Source organism: Nilaparvata lugens, chromosome 3 (genome assembly GCF_014356525.2).
Source record: "Nilaparvata lugens isolate BPH chromosome 3, ASM1435652v1, whole genome shotgun sequence".
NCBI lineage: Eukaryota > Metazoa > Arthropoda > Insecta > Hemiptera > Delphacidae > Nilaparvata > Nilaparvata lugens.
Genome location: NC_052506.1, coordinates 14,854,829 through 14,874,031, shown reverse-complemented (window position 1 = coordinate 14,874,031; position 19,203 = coordinate 14,854,829). Strand labels below are relative to the sequence as shown.

At 34.9% G+C, this 19,203-nt stretch overlaps 1 protein-coding gene across 2 annotated transcripts; it reads left to right on the top strand.

Annotated features, from left to right (window-relative positions):
- Positions 1-14,631: 14,631 nt before the first annotated feature.
- Positions 14,632-18,323, top strand: LOC111049912 (uncharacterized protein C01G6.5-like). 2 transcript variants are annotated; one of them, XM_039423013.1, is made up of 4 exons: positions 14,632-14,822; positions 15,537-15,746; positions 16,060-16,260; positions 16,398-18,323. In XM_039423013.1, the coding sequence occupies exon 4, from the start codon at positions 16,814-16,816 to the stop codon at positions 18,053-18,055; it is 1,242 nt and encodes a 413-aa protein (XP_039278947.1). In that variant the 5' UTR covers positions 14,632-14,822; positions 15,537-15,746; positions 16,060-16,260; positions 16,398-16,813; the 3' UTR covers positions 18,056-18,323. Both variants share the same exon structure in this region, with proteins under 2 accessions (XP_039278947.1, XP_022191787.2).
- The last annotated feature ends 880 nt before the right edge of the window (positions 18,324-19,203 follow it).

The following is a 19,203-nucleotide window of genomic DNA, read 5'->3' as shown; positions in this document are numbered from 1 at the left end:
TTGTGTCATACATCTGACCACATGTCATCAGCATTCGATCAGTTTTCTTAACACTACATCGATTGTAGTTGATTTACTTTTGGACAATCTGGAGATGATGTCTAATTTGTTATCTGGCACTTAAAAGTATAGATAAGATTTAAAGTAAGTATAAATTAAGATTTATAAATTCACCTTTATATTTGAATTTACGTGTGTTGAATTTGGAATTGCTAAAACTCAATGGACTGTATGAACACTCTCACATAGTCATTATCTGTCATTCACATTTATAAGAGTGTTTCAAATTGGATTTTCTGATTATCAAATGAAAAAACTCTTCTAGAAAGATCAAAAATTCAAACTGCTTTAGCTGGGTATTGTCGAGGGGGCACTAGGAACAGATCAAAAAAACAGATCAAGAAAAATCAAAAATTCAAATTGCTTCAGCTGGGTATTGTCGAGGGGGCACTAGGAACAGAGAGATACTCTGAAACTAGATTGAAGTAATATTCAATATTGAGAGAAGTAAATAGTAGTAAATTTTATTTGACATATTCTCCTATATTATTTTGAAGCGTTGCATAGTGTGAGTAATCTATAACATTGCTCATAATTCTTAGAAAATAGGAAATAAAGCTGTTTTCCGCAAATGACTAGTCCTGAGAACTGAGCTAAGCATGAAATTCTTCAGAGTATCAAACCTATGTTCGATTGAAGGAAGATAGGCTCAAGTTTTAGTAGTCTTGCTCTTTTTACGTCAAAAATGAATATTTATCATTCATATTCAAAATGAATATTTATCATTCATATTTTTCAACTGAGGATTTCCAATTTTTAGAAGATACGGTAATTTATCTGAGAAAGAATATTTCACCAAATATGATTGAAAATTATAAATAATTACTCGTTGGATAACTCTTACTGTTTTTTGGCATTACTTCATAACACTATCTTCGGCTCTGATTTTTGATTATTTTCGAAATAACCCAACAGTAGATTCAATAATTCAATTGAGCTCTATTCATTAAGACTTCCCTCCAGTAAATAATAATAGCAATACATAGAAGTTGATAATTTAATTTATTGATAAGTATGTCCACTCAAACTCATTCATTGAGGGATGAAGCTCATTTTCAGGTGCCTAGCCGCAATAGCTATTGAACCGGACACCATTGAACTACCAGCTACATCAGCGGCAGTGCTAGGAATATTAATCTGATTAGTAGTCGGATAATTATTCAAAGGACAACAATTAGTGGATCATGACAGCTAGTTAATCCTCCATGATTAGTTATGCATTGCGTGGAGCTCACTGAGCAGTGGGCACTGAACACTGAACACTAAACACTGCTGCAGGTCACTGATCATCGTGCTCATCACTATTTTCGTGAGTGTGTCAGCTGAAAATGACTATACTTGTGTATGTATCACCAGTCACCAGTGCAAGATACATTAACGATTGGGGAGGGATTATGATTCCATTATTATTGGAAGAGAATAATCTCATGAATGTGAAGAAATACTGGATTTACTTATGATGTGTGTTTAGTATTGTAATTTCTTCCTTAGCATTAATTATTGTATATTAACTCGTACTGACCTGAATTGAAACAGAATAAATAAGCTGCAACTCACTGCCAACACACAAGGAATCTTATGTTGGCAGTGCCAAGTATTACAGTGATGTTATTGATGCACTTCAGTTACAATCAATGTTATTTATATTGTATTGTATTGTATTGTATTGTAAAAATATGTATTTGTAATTTTTGGCAATAAATTCAATTCAAATTCAAACTCAAATTTAAAAACTCATAAAAATAGCTATAATATAAATTGTGATGAACCAGTTTCTGATTTTTATGCAATAGCATATAGGTCTATTAAAAAGACACTAATGGGGAGTCTGGTCTTTAGATACTCGCCTTCAATCCAATGAGTAGATAGGTAGATAGTGCTATGAATGAATAGTAATAATAAAGGCCTTCATTATAATAGTATTGGAATAGAATTTTCAATTCCCAATGTTATCTATATTGTAAATATCTATAATAATTCGTATTATTTGTATACAAATTGTTTCTAAAATATACCTTTCACAGGTCTCTCAGAGAGAATGAAGGCCTTCATCATAATAGTATTTTAAATTCTTAGTTTTATCTATATTGTAAATATCTATAATAATTATTCGTATTATTTGTATACAGTGTGTTTCTAAAATAGATCCATTTTATGTCTCTAGAATACGGTAGGCCTATTTTGGAAACACTCTTTATTATGTTGTGATTATGTCTTCTTGCCTTTAACCGAGTTTGGCTTATAATAATAATAATAATAATAATTTCTCTGGAAGAGGGTACAACCACTACCTCCGTTTACGGAGGTAGTTGTACAACACGACCAGAGGTGTTTATTCAAATTATAGACATGTTTACAAAAAGCATATAATCTACAATTATTTACAAAGTAATAATACAATTGGTTGATTATTTGCTGATCTAAGAAAATGTGGCCCCACTATATGAATATGTATCGGGATGCCACTAATTTTGCTATTGTTAAAGATTTCATGCCAAAAGTAAAAACTTCTAATAAAGATACATCTTGCGAGTCAGTTCATGAAAACAACATTATTATATACACAAATCCAAAAAAGAAAATTTATAACCTATTACGTAGGGATTTTAGATAAATTTAACATAAAAACATTTATAATACTGACAAGGAAAAATCATTAAAATGAAGAAAATAAGAATGAAATAGTATGGACATTTTTTCATAGAACTAATTGTTCTCCATGATTGTTTCTATTAAACAGGAGCCAATTTTTTGTTTTCGATTTGAATGAATTGATTGGAACTGTTTCTTGAAAAGCTATTGGCAGTTTATTGAAAATCTTTGGTCCTAAATATGTGGCTGACCTCTGAGCAGCTGATGTTGTCATCCTGGGAAATGCCAAGTCCATGTAAAATGACTATTTCAATTATCACTGATGTGTTTGGCAAGCGGTGGTTTCGATTATGCATTTAATCATCAGTATCATTGTACAACAGTTTTGAATCTAGATTGCAACGTTAAAATCACGAACACACACTGACATTGGTATAAGAAGAATCAAATCGAAAAAGCCTTCAATTTGATTTCAGAAAACAATGGAACTTGCCACTGTGTTAGTGAACAGAAATTGATTCCTCTGCTACGATGTTTTCTGTGTAACAATAAATCAAAGCACTATTCAGTTGTGAGGAAAATAGCATTACTTGTTCTGTAATCCACAATGTGCTCGTGTGTATTGACATTCGAGAATATATGTAAAACCTTTAAAGACCAGTAAAGAATAAGGATCGAAGACGTATTTCAGTTTGGTCCTGTGGTTGACAGTTTTAGTGTTTTTGTATGTTACTACAGAATGAAACTCGATCACACTGGAGAGAATAAATGGATTGGATTGGATTTCCTTTGAAATTTGCTTGTAATTAGTGATCATACTGATTCATTCCCATATTGGAAAATGTAGAGTTTATTCACTATATACCAATCGTTTCAAATGGATAAATTACTGTTTATTTCCCGAGAAAACCTAAAACTACTACATCAATTACAGAAAGTATTAGATAGTTTACAATTACATACAATAGTTAGTTTCAGAAATTCCTTGTAATGTGTCCTACTCTACATGTTTAGAGTTTTCTGGGTGGAAATTGTTCTACTCCATTATGGCGTACCATGTTCTCAAAAACAAAATACCAAAAATCTCGAAATTTTGGGAGTTATTTTGAATCTATTGAAACATAACTTCTGAAATTTCAAAATAATGTTCTCGATGCTTTCTTGCAGTTTATTTTCAGAGAGAATATCAGATTTAGCACACTTTAATCTGTATACTTCTACTCAAATCACTACTTCGAATAAGTTTTTAATGAAAATAGCCAGTGAAACGTTTATTTTACGTAACGTAAATGTTATGGGCAAGAGAACTTCATATTCGAGATTCTGATTTTAAGTTGAACTTTGATAGCTGTTTCAGGCTGAGAGCCTGATATCTTTTCTCAATATATTGAACAACATTCAATTTGATAGAGGAAATTGAATAGAGAATCAAGAACAATCTGAAGTTCTTTTGGTATGAATGTATGATATTTATCTTTAAAAATACCTCATGTTATTCAAATTAAAATGTGGTAAGCTTCCTGAATGATATATTTGGAAAGATTCGAAAGATTTGAAACTTACAAATCAATTTTTGAAAAAAAATTATTATTATCTCTTCTTTCAATTGCTTTCAGCTGTCAAATCTTGAAAGTATATTGTTTGCTGAGCTGCTTTCACGCGATGAACCGTTGAACTCAGAACGTTTTGGCTGGAGCTGGCTGTAACAGAGTTATTCAAATAATGTTAATAACAAAATGATTGCTCGTATTAGTAAAACCAAAGATGATTGAGAAGTGAATACTATCAATCTCTATACAGAACAATGTAGATTCTACAGATTCTATTTTTCTATGATAGAACTATCAGCGACAACAACGCGAATCTCCAACTTGGAAGATAATGACTATATACTAACGTATATTATCATTATTGTTATTTGTGATGAATAGTAGTAGACTATGTAGTTCCTTGTAGAACTCTGGCAAATAAGAATGACACTCATCCCCTCCATTAGAAATTCAGAATTTTTGTTCCATGTAGCTCTTCTACTTCTTGAAATAAGAGTGACACGTTTATTCCCTCTGATTAAAATCCAAAATTTTTGGAGGGAGATTTACCTTCTCCAAAATTTGAGGGTATGTAATTAAAGAAGAATTGGATAGATGAAATCTTAGGTTGTAACCAAGCTAAAAGAACCTGAAAATCAAAATTCATGTGAGAAGATTGCTCAGTGAGATTTAAAGATGTAATCTAGGTGGAAACGGCCAGTGAAGATGGTAGTATTCTAGACTTGTAACTAGAAACGCAAGGAAGGAGTATTTATGTTACTTGTTATAGTGAAACAATTCTTGGCGCGTGAAATTAGCTGGTACTGTATGCAATAAGATCGCTAGTTGCATTGCTGGGGTGTAATGAGAAATTATCGTTCTACTGGATCATGAGTATTCTCGTATATTGTGAGCATGAAAATCACAAATACGTCATATATAAGGAAATCCATTTTATAACAATAATATTTCGGGGAGTTTTGAAGATCTGGTGAAAATCTATGAAATCAGATACAACTGTTCATTTATTTATTTGATTTCCAACTGCTACACCAATTGTACTCGTGTACAATAATGTGAGAGAATACAAAATAACAAGACACGAGTAAATATGAAAGTAATATACATGCAAAATAATGAAAAATCACAAATTCAAAAAAGCAAACCAACAGCATTCAAAATCGGTAACAGCATTTTTATTCGTATCAATCAAACAATCAATTTTCTTCAAATTAACACAATTCAATATACATAAAAGAAATCAAGACACAAAAAAATCCCAATCAAAAATAAATTTCTAATAAAATACAAAAACAGGCTTCATGGCGGGGTGTCCTGAAAAGAAAGAAAGGAGGAAAAATACCTAGCACACTATGGTTTCCCATGTAATAGGCAGCAAGAATCGAAGCAAGTCTTTCTTCTAATACATAATTATATTTTGATTACTACTACTTATACTCTATACTTGTTATTATCATTTGTTTACTTTTGTCCTGTCTTGCTCGTATATTATTCTATCTGTTACTTTTCTGAAATCATCAACTAGTAATACTCTCCCAGTCACGTGCTCGAATCAAATTATCACCTCCTTCGTCTTTTCCCTCAGACGAAACCACCGACAAGTTTACACCTTCCGTGCATGACTCAATAAAACTGATTATAGCTACGAAAACTTTTTCGGGAATGGTGGGTGAGGAAAATAGTATAAATAGTAAGAAGCTATTTGAGTTCAACAAGCTTTCAGCCGCAATTTTCGTGTTCACAGTTTATCAGGCGAAATGAGCGCACTCAAATTCAGAATGAGATAGATTATAATCTTGGGAAAGCGCTTGTATATCCATCACGAAATGTAACTCATTCGTCGAAAGTTGTACTGACTCTGGTTATTTGTCGAGCTTAAAAAGTTCGTGTTTCGGGAGACCTGATTGGTTGTCGTGGCCCCGTTCATAAATCAGAGCTGTTAGTTGGAGAGCCTGAAATGAAATCGGTGCCGAAACGAGTGATATGAATACCTGTCAGCGTACCTGGCTGTTTGGTACCGGCGGGATTCCGACGGCGGGGGTTTAATAAAGCAGCATCAAATTGATTCGTGTCACGCCAGACATTTCCAATTATTAGTGGGACGCCTTAATGAAACGCCCTATAGCTTTGCCCCATAGTTTTGCCCTATGGCCGTCGCATCACGCGAGCCCCACAACAATAATCGACCAACTTCTGAAGAGTCATCGATTGAATCAGTAATAGAAAACTATTGTATTCTGAAGTCGAACGTTGAAACTCAAGCATCAAGAAAATGCAATCACTTCAATAGTTGTTTACTGTGAATAGTGTTAATGCTGTGTTCAATACTATGTTCGATAAGAACTGTACTATTTAGGAAGTCAAGCTTGTCGATTTCCAGAGGAGCACTCACCAAATAACGTTGATCCTAGATTCAAGTGGTGCTATAGTGAGATTCACTTTGAACTGATAGTATTAGTTGAATGAGAAGCATCGATTATACAAAATAAATACTAATAATACAAGATAATATCGATTATTCATGATAAATACTGACTTTTCAAAGTCAGTAGGTGGTTTACATTATCGTATCGTTTTATCTTCTTAATTTTTATAATCTCATGGATTTGTTTATTTCCTCACTTAAACAAGATTAAAACTTGAATCTCACTACAGGTTATTTTAGAGGTCAGTTTCCATTTCTATTTTGATTCCACTTTCGGTTTGAACTAATTTATTGATGAATGATGCATGAAATATTCAATTAATTGATAGAAAGATGGAATGAATTTTCATGATTTGGTAAAATCTCAATTTCACTCCTGAATAACTAGAGGAATATTGATGCACTAAATCATCATTGATGAAATTTTTGTTGTAATAATCTTAAGTTTGCTTGTTTTCTTAATAAATGACAAAATTATTGATGCACTAAATCATCATTGATGAAATTTTTGTTGTAATAATCTTAAGTTTGCTTGTTTCCTTAATAAATGACAGAAATTAATATAAGAATGCACTGTACGGTAATATTAAGTTGTATTGAAGTAACATTAGTTTACCAGTTTGCATTCTTGAAAAAAAAATCACAAACTTATCAATTTCCATGGCTTGATATTGGCACAGATAGCTGAGTTTCATTACAATCATTATCGGCTATTTCCTGATGAAAAATTTGCTTCAAACCATAGTTTTACTCAAACTGAATCTGCATTGAAATCGGTGTAACGTCTAAGAGATTTCCGGGATCTTCGTTCTAGGGTGAGCAGAATTTTAAATTAAAGGAGAAAAGAAAATCTTGAATAATCGAGAAAGATTTGGCAACGGAAATAATACACTTCTTAAGTTCTCGGAAGGATGCAAATTGTAAGGGATCGTCTACAGCAGGAGGTCAAATTATCTCCAAGCAAAACACGTATTCGCCACTAAATACGCGTCGCTTGCAGGAAATTGCTGAAAGTTGATTTACATTGTGGAAGGGTGCCGGTTGTGGAGGAGGGGGAGGGTGGATCAAGGCATAGCAGATAAGTTGTTGGGTGGAAGTGGGGGATGGGGCTTAATGCGCGACGGCGTCAGTTGATTTTGGCGGGACAAATTTGTTTCGTTCGCAGTTTTCGAGGTTAGCGGATTTTTCGGTTCTCATTTTGCGGCGTCCGCTCGCTATCACTGGCGCAAGACAAACAGCCCCACATCGAATTCGACAATTGTTTTTATTGTCGAGAAAAGCGAATCGTTCACCGCACGCTGAGAAAGAGCAGAAAGCATAAAGAGCGGGGAAGGATAAAGAAAGATCAGCAGAAGGAGTCAAGAGTTGCCTTTTTAATAAGAAGCGCAAACGCGTCTGTTTATTCACCGAACGTTTCTTCTTCATCTTATACCACGATTTGTTTTTCCAATCCATAATCCGGGCTGCAGAAGCAGCAGCCAATATCAGCCTTAGAACGTGGCGGGCTTTTTGATACAGCCAACACCATAAATCTCCATACAGCCGAAACCACCCAGCATCACACCTCCAGTACACATAGCATCAACACTTTCTGTTTACCGACCTTCCAACAAATAACGTAGATCCTTTTCAATTACTCATTCGATGCGAATGAAAGCTATAGCAATAAAGCCAGATAAACCCTACAGAGTGATATACGGATTCCAATTTTGATGTAACCTCAGACTGTGATTAAGTGGAGTGATGGAGACCTTATACAGCAGCACCCTGCACTCGCTGTCGAATATGATCAATAGTATGCAATTAATATTTGTATTTCAATGAAAAGAATTCTTCTCCAAGTCTTAATAATATTTGATAGAACTCACCAGAAAGATGATGAAATTGTTGCATGGTCTTGAGTTTATAAAAATTTGATGTAGGAAAGCAATGGGAAGAAAAAGTGAAGAATAGCTACAGTATATATTAAGTTTCTCTTCTTGATAAAGGACGGCTTGTTATTTCTGAGATACCCTATAGTAATAAACTTCAATGCCCTGATATTTAACAAAGCACATAATATTATCATCCAAGACATTGTCATCTCATCTTGAATTCAAACCTATCAATATCCTGATATTTTCATCTTGAAAACGGTTTTTAATACTATCGCTCTATAGGTACTTTTTTGTTAATAATGAACTTATTCAATATATTGGACAGAATTTTTTACCAAAATGTTTGTCTCCGTTGATATAAGAGCCAATATTTATTCTCAATGTAATGTATCTATTCAAATTTTTCAACTGTGAATCACTGTCTAGGCTGGACTATTACGGGTTTGAACACCGCAGAAAATTCGCATTCAAATGTGGATGTAAAAATCGGTGCTTGTCACTCAGAGTGCAACTATTCGACTGGCACACAACCGCATTCTACTTTCCTGGCAAAACCACACGTCTGGATTTGGTTTGACATGTGCCACTGGTTTGTGATGGATCACGTCTGTGCTGACACTTTATTTCGGAGTTGCGTGCGAAACGTGGGGCCGGCATCGGTTATAATTTTTCTGGCGAGGATGTTGGCAATAGTGCACAGATCAGCTGTTCAACCGCAGCCTGCATGGGTGCATTAGTGGCAGCCTACATTATGCATGTGTGTGGCACACAACGGTTGACACTGACACTCAACTCACAGATACCTCTACAGAGCTGGATGCAAGGTATATAAGGACTTCATGTGCTATGGGTATAGTGAGATTCATTGCATACTGTCAGCAAATGGGAAAATGGGATGCTTCTCACATTCATGCTTCAAGTTGAGAGGTAAATTGTTGTTATATGTAAGGAATTCTGACACTGGAGTGAAGCTTACTGTAGAACTATGTTGGATGTAGGCCTACGTTACCACAAACTCTTTCTCTGTGAAAATTTAAAATTGAGTTTTTAACCTTCTTTAACCTCAAAATAATTGTTCCAGCAATCAGATTTATTACCTAAATATGTGTAATGCTAGTTCGCCTCCATGATGCACATTGGGTAACGCTAAATGGACTAGCAAATGATGGCGGTCAGACAAACATTTATGTTCTACTGACCTAAAACTACACATCTCGAAGAATTTGAAAATATTCTGTGTATATCTATAGGCATTTGAGTCATTCTGCCAGAAACTGACATACTGTATATGGTTATCTTATTTTTAGTTCGAGAATAACACTAGAATCTTGTTTGTTAGAAGACTGAAGTTGTGTTTTGTGTTAGTGACTTGGATTGTTGTATCAAATCGTGTTGATTACTACTGTCGATTTGATTGTAGTCTTTCCAATTCCGTGTGTCAGAAAGAGCACTTAAATATAGTGTTAGAGGATGAATAACAATAATGTCATTCCATATTGGTAATAGTATGAATATGGCTCTACCAGGATGAATGAATAAATAAGTTTTTTATTGTCAAATTCACAAATTATATGCATAATAATTACACATTTATTTCTTAGTACGGTAAATCGGTATCTTCTGGGAAAGCCTTCGGTATATTCTGGACCACATCAGAATAGAGATCACATCAGGAATGAGGAAATACTGAAGGAGCTAAATATCTTCTGTCTGAATGAGAGAGTTGCATTGTATCGTCAGCAGAAAAGAGCATGTGGAACGAATGCCAGCTGAAAGGCTTCCACTGAGAATTTTCAAGATTAGTATAAAAAGGTAGGCAAGAGAGACATAGGCAGGCCACGGAAAAGATGGCAATGGTTATTACTCAATAAAATAAAAAACAGTACTAGATTATAATGGTGCTTATGATGATGGTGATGTTATCAGATTACAGTAGATTATATTGATGTTATTAATTTACACATTTATTTATTCTATTCTAACAAGCTAAATGTGAGTCGGAACATTCAATAGCCTAATCTCTGTTTGAGAGAAGAAGAAGATAATAGACTAGAATTGGATTGAAATATAATCATGTGTGTCATGGACTTTTCCAATCCCTCATCTCCTATGGAATTCGTCTCTGGGGCAACTCATGTCATGCAACAAAGGTTTTTATTTGGCAAAAAAAGGCAGTGAGAGTATTGAATAACTTGAAGAACAGAGAGTCTTGCAAGTAAAGTTTCCGAAGTCTGAAAATTCTAACGTTTCCTTCTCTCTTTATTCTTCATACCTTACTATATGTTAAAATGAATATAGAATCTTTTCCGCGTCTGGGAGCCAATCATTCTTACTCCACCCGACGTGGCAATGATCTATCACTGCCTCAAATAAGACTCTCCAAGACAAGAGATAGCCATATTTCTCAACAAGCCAAAATGTATAACCATCTTTCTTTAGAAATTAGAGAGCTGCCTATTTATGAATTCAAACAAATTTTAAAAAATAAATTGACAGAGAGTGCCTACTATTCGGTGGATGAGTATTTTCAGTGTTCAATATAATCAATGCTCATTATGCCTCATCAAACCTCTTTTGCACGTAATCAATGCCTCAATTATAACTGGAGTGTACCCAAACGAATTAAAAATATCAAAAGTAATACCAGCATATAAGAAAGGAGATCCATCTGATACTCTCAACTACAGACCTTTGGCCATCCAACCTACCCTATCTTAAATATTTGAAAAGTGTGTAGTGGTTCAGTTAATTGATTATTTTGAAACTAATGGTATACTTGACAAAGAACAACATGGCTATAGAAAAAACAGGTCAACCATTACTGCTTTGATAGAGTTCATAGAAAACATTTTAGAAAACTTAGATGAGGGATTAAATACTGTAGGAGCATTCCTGGATTTAACCAAAGCATTTGACAGTGTGAATCATAAATTGAAGTTAAATAAACTTCAAAATTACGGAATTAGAGGAGCTTAGCTGGTTCAAGTCATATCTAGAAGGACGGCAACAGTATGTAAATATAAAGTATACAAGCAATAAAAATCAGTACAATATTGGATCAAACTTAAAATGTAATAACTATTCTCTACCACAAGGATCGGTGTTAGGTCCATTTTTGTTTCTGTGCTACTTAGGGGGGTTGCCTAAATATATGTGGGATTTAGTTGAAAATAGTAAATTATGCTTATACGCTGACGATATAAGTATGTGCATTGCTGATAAGGACTGGAACACAACAGAAATTAAATGTAACAATTCCATATCATTAACTAAAAAGTACCTAAATCATAGACATCTGCTACTTAATGATAACAAAACAAAGTTCTTCCATTTTACTTGTAGAAATTCAGAGGTAAAACAACTTAATTCCGTAAATAATAAGGAAGAAATCAAATTTTTGGTCTATATCTTGAAAACACACTTAGTTGGTCCGTTCACATTCAAAAAATATGTAAAAAATTAAGCTCAGGAATTTCGCGCTGAGACGACTAGCAAAAATTTCCAACTTAGAAACGTTAAAAGCAGTGTACTTTGCAATGATCCACTCCCACATTTCATATGGAATTGAAATATATGGAGGAACAAGCATCTCAAACTTAAATAAAATACTCCTATTACAAAAAGAAGCAATAAGAATAATTCTAAATCTTGATAGAGAGCAATCATGCAAGCCACTCTTCAGTAAGTTAAAGTTCATGACAGTGTACAGCCTGTACATTTATAGGACAATATTATATATAAAAACTAACGAATCTAGATTCCCACGGCAAGTAGATATACATAATTACAACACAAGAAATAAAAATAATTTTACAATAAAGAAACACAATAAGGAAAAATATAAACAAAGTCCAACGTACATGGGAATAAAATTTATTGGTTGTCTCCCAGGTTGCATAAGACATGAACCTGATAGATCAAAATTTAAGAAATTGCTGAGAGCATATTTGATGGATTTAGGATGCTACAGTATAAACGAGTTTACTGTAAAAAAATGAATTTTATACAGTCACTAATTTCTCTTTAGTTTTAAGTTAGTTTTTAGTTTTTGACTTTTTCATGTACATTTTCATGTATGTTCTGGAAAGAAATAAATGATTGATTGATTGATTGATTGATATGCAAATTGATATGCAACATGTACCTTTTAATTTTTCGTAAAACTGAATAACTTATTAATTATTATTAATATGAATTGTAGTTTGTTTCTAAGACAAATTGTTATTGTAATATTTTTATATATTATACGATTTCTATTAACTTAATGCTTAATTTTATATCATGATTTCTCTCCTATTTCACAAGTGTTATATCATTGTTATTATTTTTTGACGTGCTCATACAATGTAAAGTTGTTCTGGCAATAAAGAATCTTGAATCTTGAATCTTGAATCCATTATCCTTTATATTTCTCACCATAAGAGGATTTCAACTATTCCAGAACTAATGATATTAATAATATTGATAATTTGGAAAAATATGTTCCACATTCATGTAGATCGGATTTTGAAGTACGGATGAAATTGTTATTCCATGCCACAATTCACAATGCTCAGCACATTCAAATCGGCAACAGCCACGCTTGTCATGCGTAATGGACACAGCGAGCATAGAATAAACGGCACTTGTTCGCTCGAAATGTCAATAATTCATTAGGCTCTAACAATCTGACTACCAAATGCAGGTTCAATCAGGCCGGCTAAACAGATTAGTGGCGGAATAATGCATAAGCACAGAGACCCCGTTGATCACTGGTGGGGATCATCTCTAATCATATCAGTCGGCGGTGAATATGTCGGCCTGTGAGGGTGAAACTTTTACACAATAATTCCTAGCGAGGGTAACTTCACACACTCCTCAGTACTGGGCACAATAGCGATAGTTAGCTGGAATGACGGCCTCCAGCTGTTAGGATGCTTCCGAAGATGCATGCCACATTTAACTCATCTGCAAAGAGGATTTTCTCCTCAACAAATGAACTCATTTGGGGCATCTGCCAATAAAACTGGTATCACCCAATACACCCAACTGGAAACGTTTGCGGTTCCTGAATTAAGCTCGGAAAATTCCTTCTGTGGTTTAGGACAGATGTCACAAAAACTGGGTGACTTACCAATCCACTAGATAAAAAATCGAGATTAGTCATTTGAAAGACGAGTGATATGTTCACTGAAAGCCGACTTGAAATCCATAAAATGACTCCGAATCTATTTATTTATTTATTATTTATTTATTTACTCGTTGATATAATTACAAATCATATGAATATGATTGGGATAGAACAACAGGCATAGCCCAAAACTATTCTGTTCCCAAATTTTGATAAATAATAAAATGTCGGAAAAAATAGATTATGTTCTTACTGAGGAAATTTAAAGTTCAAAGTTCTGTCCAAGAATATATATTAGCTAGAAATTTTGAATTTAGAATGATTAAAATACCAAATTATAGTCAAATTTTGCACTTAATAACACCACACTTTGAATAAATTAAGTTATTTCAGAAAATGTTGAAGCCAAAAATACACACAACTTTCCACTATAGGCACAGCTGTTACCTATCGAATCAAGTCATATCGGAAGTAAGCAGCGTAATTCCCAATTTACTAACATTCACAATTCCAGCTGAACAAAACGACTTCTTCATTCATCACATTTCAAGTGATCCAGAGGTTTCCATTATGAATTTGATCGTTTTCCATTCCAATAGATAACAATATGTATCAATCAACAATATCCGCATTTCACCTAGGTTTCTAGTTACTCTGATTATATTTATTGATTTCTTTATAATTCAATGCGTGCTTGTTGAGAATCTGTGAATATCTTCCAGGAATTTTGAACAAAAGAGAGAGAAGACAACAATTTGTCAGACTTAGATCTGTTTGCACAGTAAAACTGAATAAAATCAGCTGGTGGCTTGAACTGAAATGAACCACATTATAGCATACGTGACTTAATAATGCCAGTTTAAAATGAAATTCAGTTTTTAATGGCACTGTACAAACGGCCCTAAGCCTAATCTGGATCATATGTTATTAATTATGTTCTATTGTCGTTGAATATGCTATAACGATAGTAAAGAGTGAGCGTCACACCCTCTACTACTGTATTTGGTTGTTATACAGTAGGGTAGACCGGGGCAAGTATACGCACGGGGTAAGTTTACACAGGCCACTTTTTTCTAAACCGGTTAAATGTGGAGCGCCACGGGTATTGTCAGGTTGTTGCTGCTCCCTAGCGGACATTCTCACAAACTTTTGAACGCCATTCGAGTTGTGATCTAGCCAGGAGGAGGATTATTCTGTTTTCTTGCAAGGTGAGTAAATTTTGTGATCTACTTATCAAATGATATTGTGAGCTTATAATACATAGTTAAGGGCAAACTAATACGTGAACATAAGCAGGATTTCATCCTCTTTCGAGAACTGTGTTTGTTCAAACCGAACTGTTATCAGTTTTTGCTGCACGTTGACAATAAATTCAAACATGGCGATGGGGCATGTTTACGAATTGACATCGGGGAACGTTTACGAACTGTGTTTCGTGCGTAAACGTTCCCCTGAACCTTTTCAGGCTGTTAAGATCCGCTTAATTATTATGCAATGATTAATTACGTTAGCCTACATCCTTCCTTTGTACTTCATAATGACAAAATATTTACTTACCTAAAATATATACCTAATATTTGAATTGAAGTTGGCTTTTGCAAGGTTGTTGTCATAAGAAAATACAGAAAACTACATTTTGTGGCCTAAATTAGAAGCAACACAGATTTATCGGATGTTTTGTATTTTTTATTCGCGATTTCTAAGGTTTTGATGAGGTGAATTTCTGTTCATCAAGTGCCAATACTTTTTTCTTTGAAAAACTAGTTGACGAGTAGGCCTATGATTGAATCATTCTTCAGTTATATAGACTACAGATTTGTATGTTATAGCTTACAATGAGCGTAGTTCAGCCCTCATATGTGTTAGCCTTTCATTCTATTGACATAATTTTCATCCTTTAATGAATTTTCTTTATTTTTCAGATGGTAAGAAATTACGTTTGCAAAACTGATAGAGCCAAGCTGGACATAAATGTAATGAAAAGGGCTGTGCTTCAAGTAAGACTTGGGCAAAACACCATACGAGGAACTGCCAAACTCTTTGGATTGAATGATAAAACTGTTGGAAATTATTGCAAAAAATGGGCTAATTTGACCAACGAAGACCTGAAAACACAGATGGAAAATGTAAATGTGAGTTGAATAATTAGGCCTATCATAATAGGCTACTATGCAATTTCCTTTAACACATTATGATATCTAATTAGCTTACTAAATACAAATTCAACAGTTAACACATATTCAACACCCTTACAAACATAGGCCTACTTACCTAATAACTTAATAACTAACACTATGGGTAATAACTACTTATGGGTAACTAATCCCATAATAAATCTGGAAATGGGCTATTAATTGAATGTTTTAAGAAGAAAAAAGTGTTTTTTTAACTAAACCATGCATGTTTCTTATTAGGCCTACTTTATATAAGAATGAAATTTTGCAGGTTGAGGCACCACCAGCACTAGAGACCCCACCAGTGCCAGAGGCCCCACCAGCGCCAGAGACTCCACAAGCATCAGTGTCCCCACCAGCGGCAGAGGCCCCACCAGTGCAAGAGGCTCCACTACCACCAGATGCCCCAACAGTGAGAGAAGTCCCACCAACTCTTGGACTGGTGCAATTTGGATACTCCAAACATCTTAATGTAAGTAAATTACAGTGGGGGGGGGGGGGGGTCAGGTGCTAATAGGCAAAAATACCTAAATTTAAGCCTATAATAAAAAATTAATAGGCCTACAATAGCCTGCGCTATTAAATTTGTATTGTTTTTTTTTTGTTCAGGTGTTCGAGCCAAACCAAGAAAAGTTGCTAGTGGAATATCTTCTGAAAGCTTCTGATATTTATTTTGGCCTTTCACCTAAGGAAGTAAGACGATTTGCTTATACATATGCAGTAGCCTGCGGCAGAAAAATCCCTCAGTCTTGGACCGACAATGGAATGGCAGGACCTGATTGGCTAACTTTGTTCCTAAAACGGAATAGGACACTCTCAATTAGGGCCCCTCAAGCAACGAGCTTAGCTCGAGCCACAAGTTTTAATAGAACCAATGTGTCAGCTTTTTTGACAATTTGACAACAGCTATAAATAGACTTAAGGTTGGTCCTGCTGACATTTGGAATGTTGATGAGACAGGTGTGACGACGGTTCAGAAGCCAGACAGAGTCATAGGACGCAAAGGGTTTCGGCAAATAGGGAAAATGACTTCAGCTGAAAGGGGAACTCTAGTAACAGTGGCCCTTGCAGTGAGTGCTGCTGGGACATTCATCCCTCCATTCATTATTTTCCCTAGGGTTAACTTCAAAGAACACTTTCTGAGAGATGGTCCTGTTGGCTGTGCTGGAGATGCCAACCCGTCAGGATGGATGATGGAAAAAAACTTTTTAAAATTTGCAAAGCATTTTGTGACCCATGTCAGGTGTTCTATTGAGAATCCGTGTCTCCTGATTTTAGACAATCATGAGTCTCATTTATCAGCAGATCTATTAGATTACTTCAAAGAGAATGGGGTAACTTTGCTATCATTCCCGCCTCACTGCAGCCACAAACTGCAGCCTCTAGACCGCAGTGTTTTTGGGCCCCTCAAAAAATATATAAACACTGCATGTGATTCTTGGATGGCTAGTAACAAACGCCCAATGACTATTCATGACATTCCATCAATTTTGGCATCAACTTTACATGTAGCAGCTACTCCAGCAAACATTATGGCTGGATTCAAAGTGACTGGGATTCACCCTCTTAACAGATTTGTATTTTCTGATGCTGATTTCATGCCTTCATATGTAACTGATAGACCAGAAACTACATCAACTACTAATATGACTACGAACGCTTCAGGTCCTATCAATATTTTGATCAGTAGCCCCAGGCCTTCCACTTCAGCACAAGTAGACTTGCTAAATACTTCGCCCAGTAGCCCAAGGGCTTCCACTTCTGCACAAAAGGACTACCCCACACCAGAAGAACTGAGGCCATTTCAAAAGGCAGGACCAAGGCTTGGCACTAATAAAGGAAGGAAAAAGAGGAAGTCTGCAATTTTAACTGATACCCCAGTTAAAGAAGCCCTCAGGCAAGAACAGGAGGAATCAAAGAAGAAAAAAATTAAGATACAAGAAAACAAGAAGAAGAAGTTAGTTAGAGATTTATTGGTTTCTATGGAAACAGAAGAAGAAGGTAACAGCAGCAAAGAAAAAATCAGGAGAACAACTAAAAAAGGAAAAAAATTGGTCCACCTCAGCAAACTGAAAATAAACCAGGATTCAGATAGTGAAGATGAAAACTGTTTGTGCATTTATTGCTTGAAGCCATTTAAACAGTCTAAAAAAGGTCAGGAATGGGTTCAATGTCTCCGATGTAAAAAGTGGGCTCATGACAAGTGTATAGCAGAAGACACTTCATTTTTCATTTGCAGAAACTGCAACAGCGACGATGAAGATTAATAGGCTAAAAATTTCATGTTTTCAGTTGGAAAACCCATTTATTTTTTATTTATCACATACTGTAGCCTATATTGTCGTTAATTTTCTTAATTTTTATTTTAAAACTGTGGTTTGAAGTATAAATAAATATTTTTATTTGATAAAAGATTGATTTTTCTCATTTATTTGTATGCCTTATAACATGCGTAAATGTTCCCCGCTTGATGCGTAAACTTGCCCCGGCCCGGGGCAAGTTTGTGCACCTGACTTGGACTTGAAAAAAAAAAAATTCTTGGCCAAAATGAGAACAAAGAGAAAAACGGAATACAAAAATCTTTACTTTAATAACAGCTCTACAGGATAACAACATTTGAAATAACTCAAGTCATAACAAAAAAATTAGAAAATTCATGAAAAAAAATGTGTGTAAACTTGCCCCGGTCTACCCTACTTCTTACATTCTATATTATTAAGAGGAAAATGGGAATTCATAGCAGTGGAATATTTTATTTGAATCAGGATGGTTGAAAAAACACCTATCAACCTGAATAAAAACACTGGAGAATTGGAAGCAGCCAGATCTGTAAGCGGACAAAGCACATCGGGAAGCGTTGAAGGGGAAGATGAGAATAAATCAGTGCGCGAAAGGACAGTCGGATTAAAACACGGACAAGGGTGATTGGAGAGGGAGAAGGAACCAGTGACCAGGGAGAGAGAGAGTGAGTGACGAGACTAGGTGCCGATGAAAACGCTGGGAAAATATGTCTAGGTCCCCACGCGGCACCGGATTACGTTCAATCAAGGGATTAAATATTTTCAACCGATGACATCATTGTAGGGGTGCACTGCAACACGCTCAACATCTCTTGATCAATAGTCAGCTCGCATTTCTCATCTGACTGGAAAAGTGCAGTTCTAGTGAATGTGAGACGTCACATGGATAATTAGAGTTCATCTCAATTGGATCTCATCTTACAAATTACTGTCTTCCAATGCAGGATCATGCTGCATGGTTGTGAAGATGATTTAATAGCAGGATTTGATATACAGTGGAGTGTGGGAAACATACATTATACTATACTAATTAAACGAGCAGCTTCTGTTTATATGTTTAGATGTTTAGTTGTTTAGTTGTTTAGATGTTTGGATGTTAAGATGTTTAGATGTTC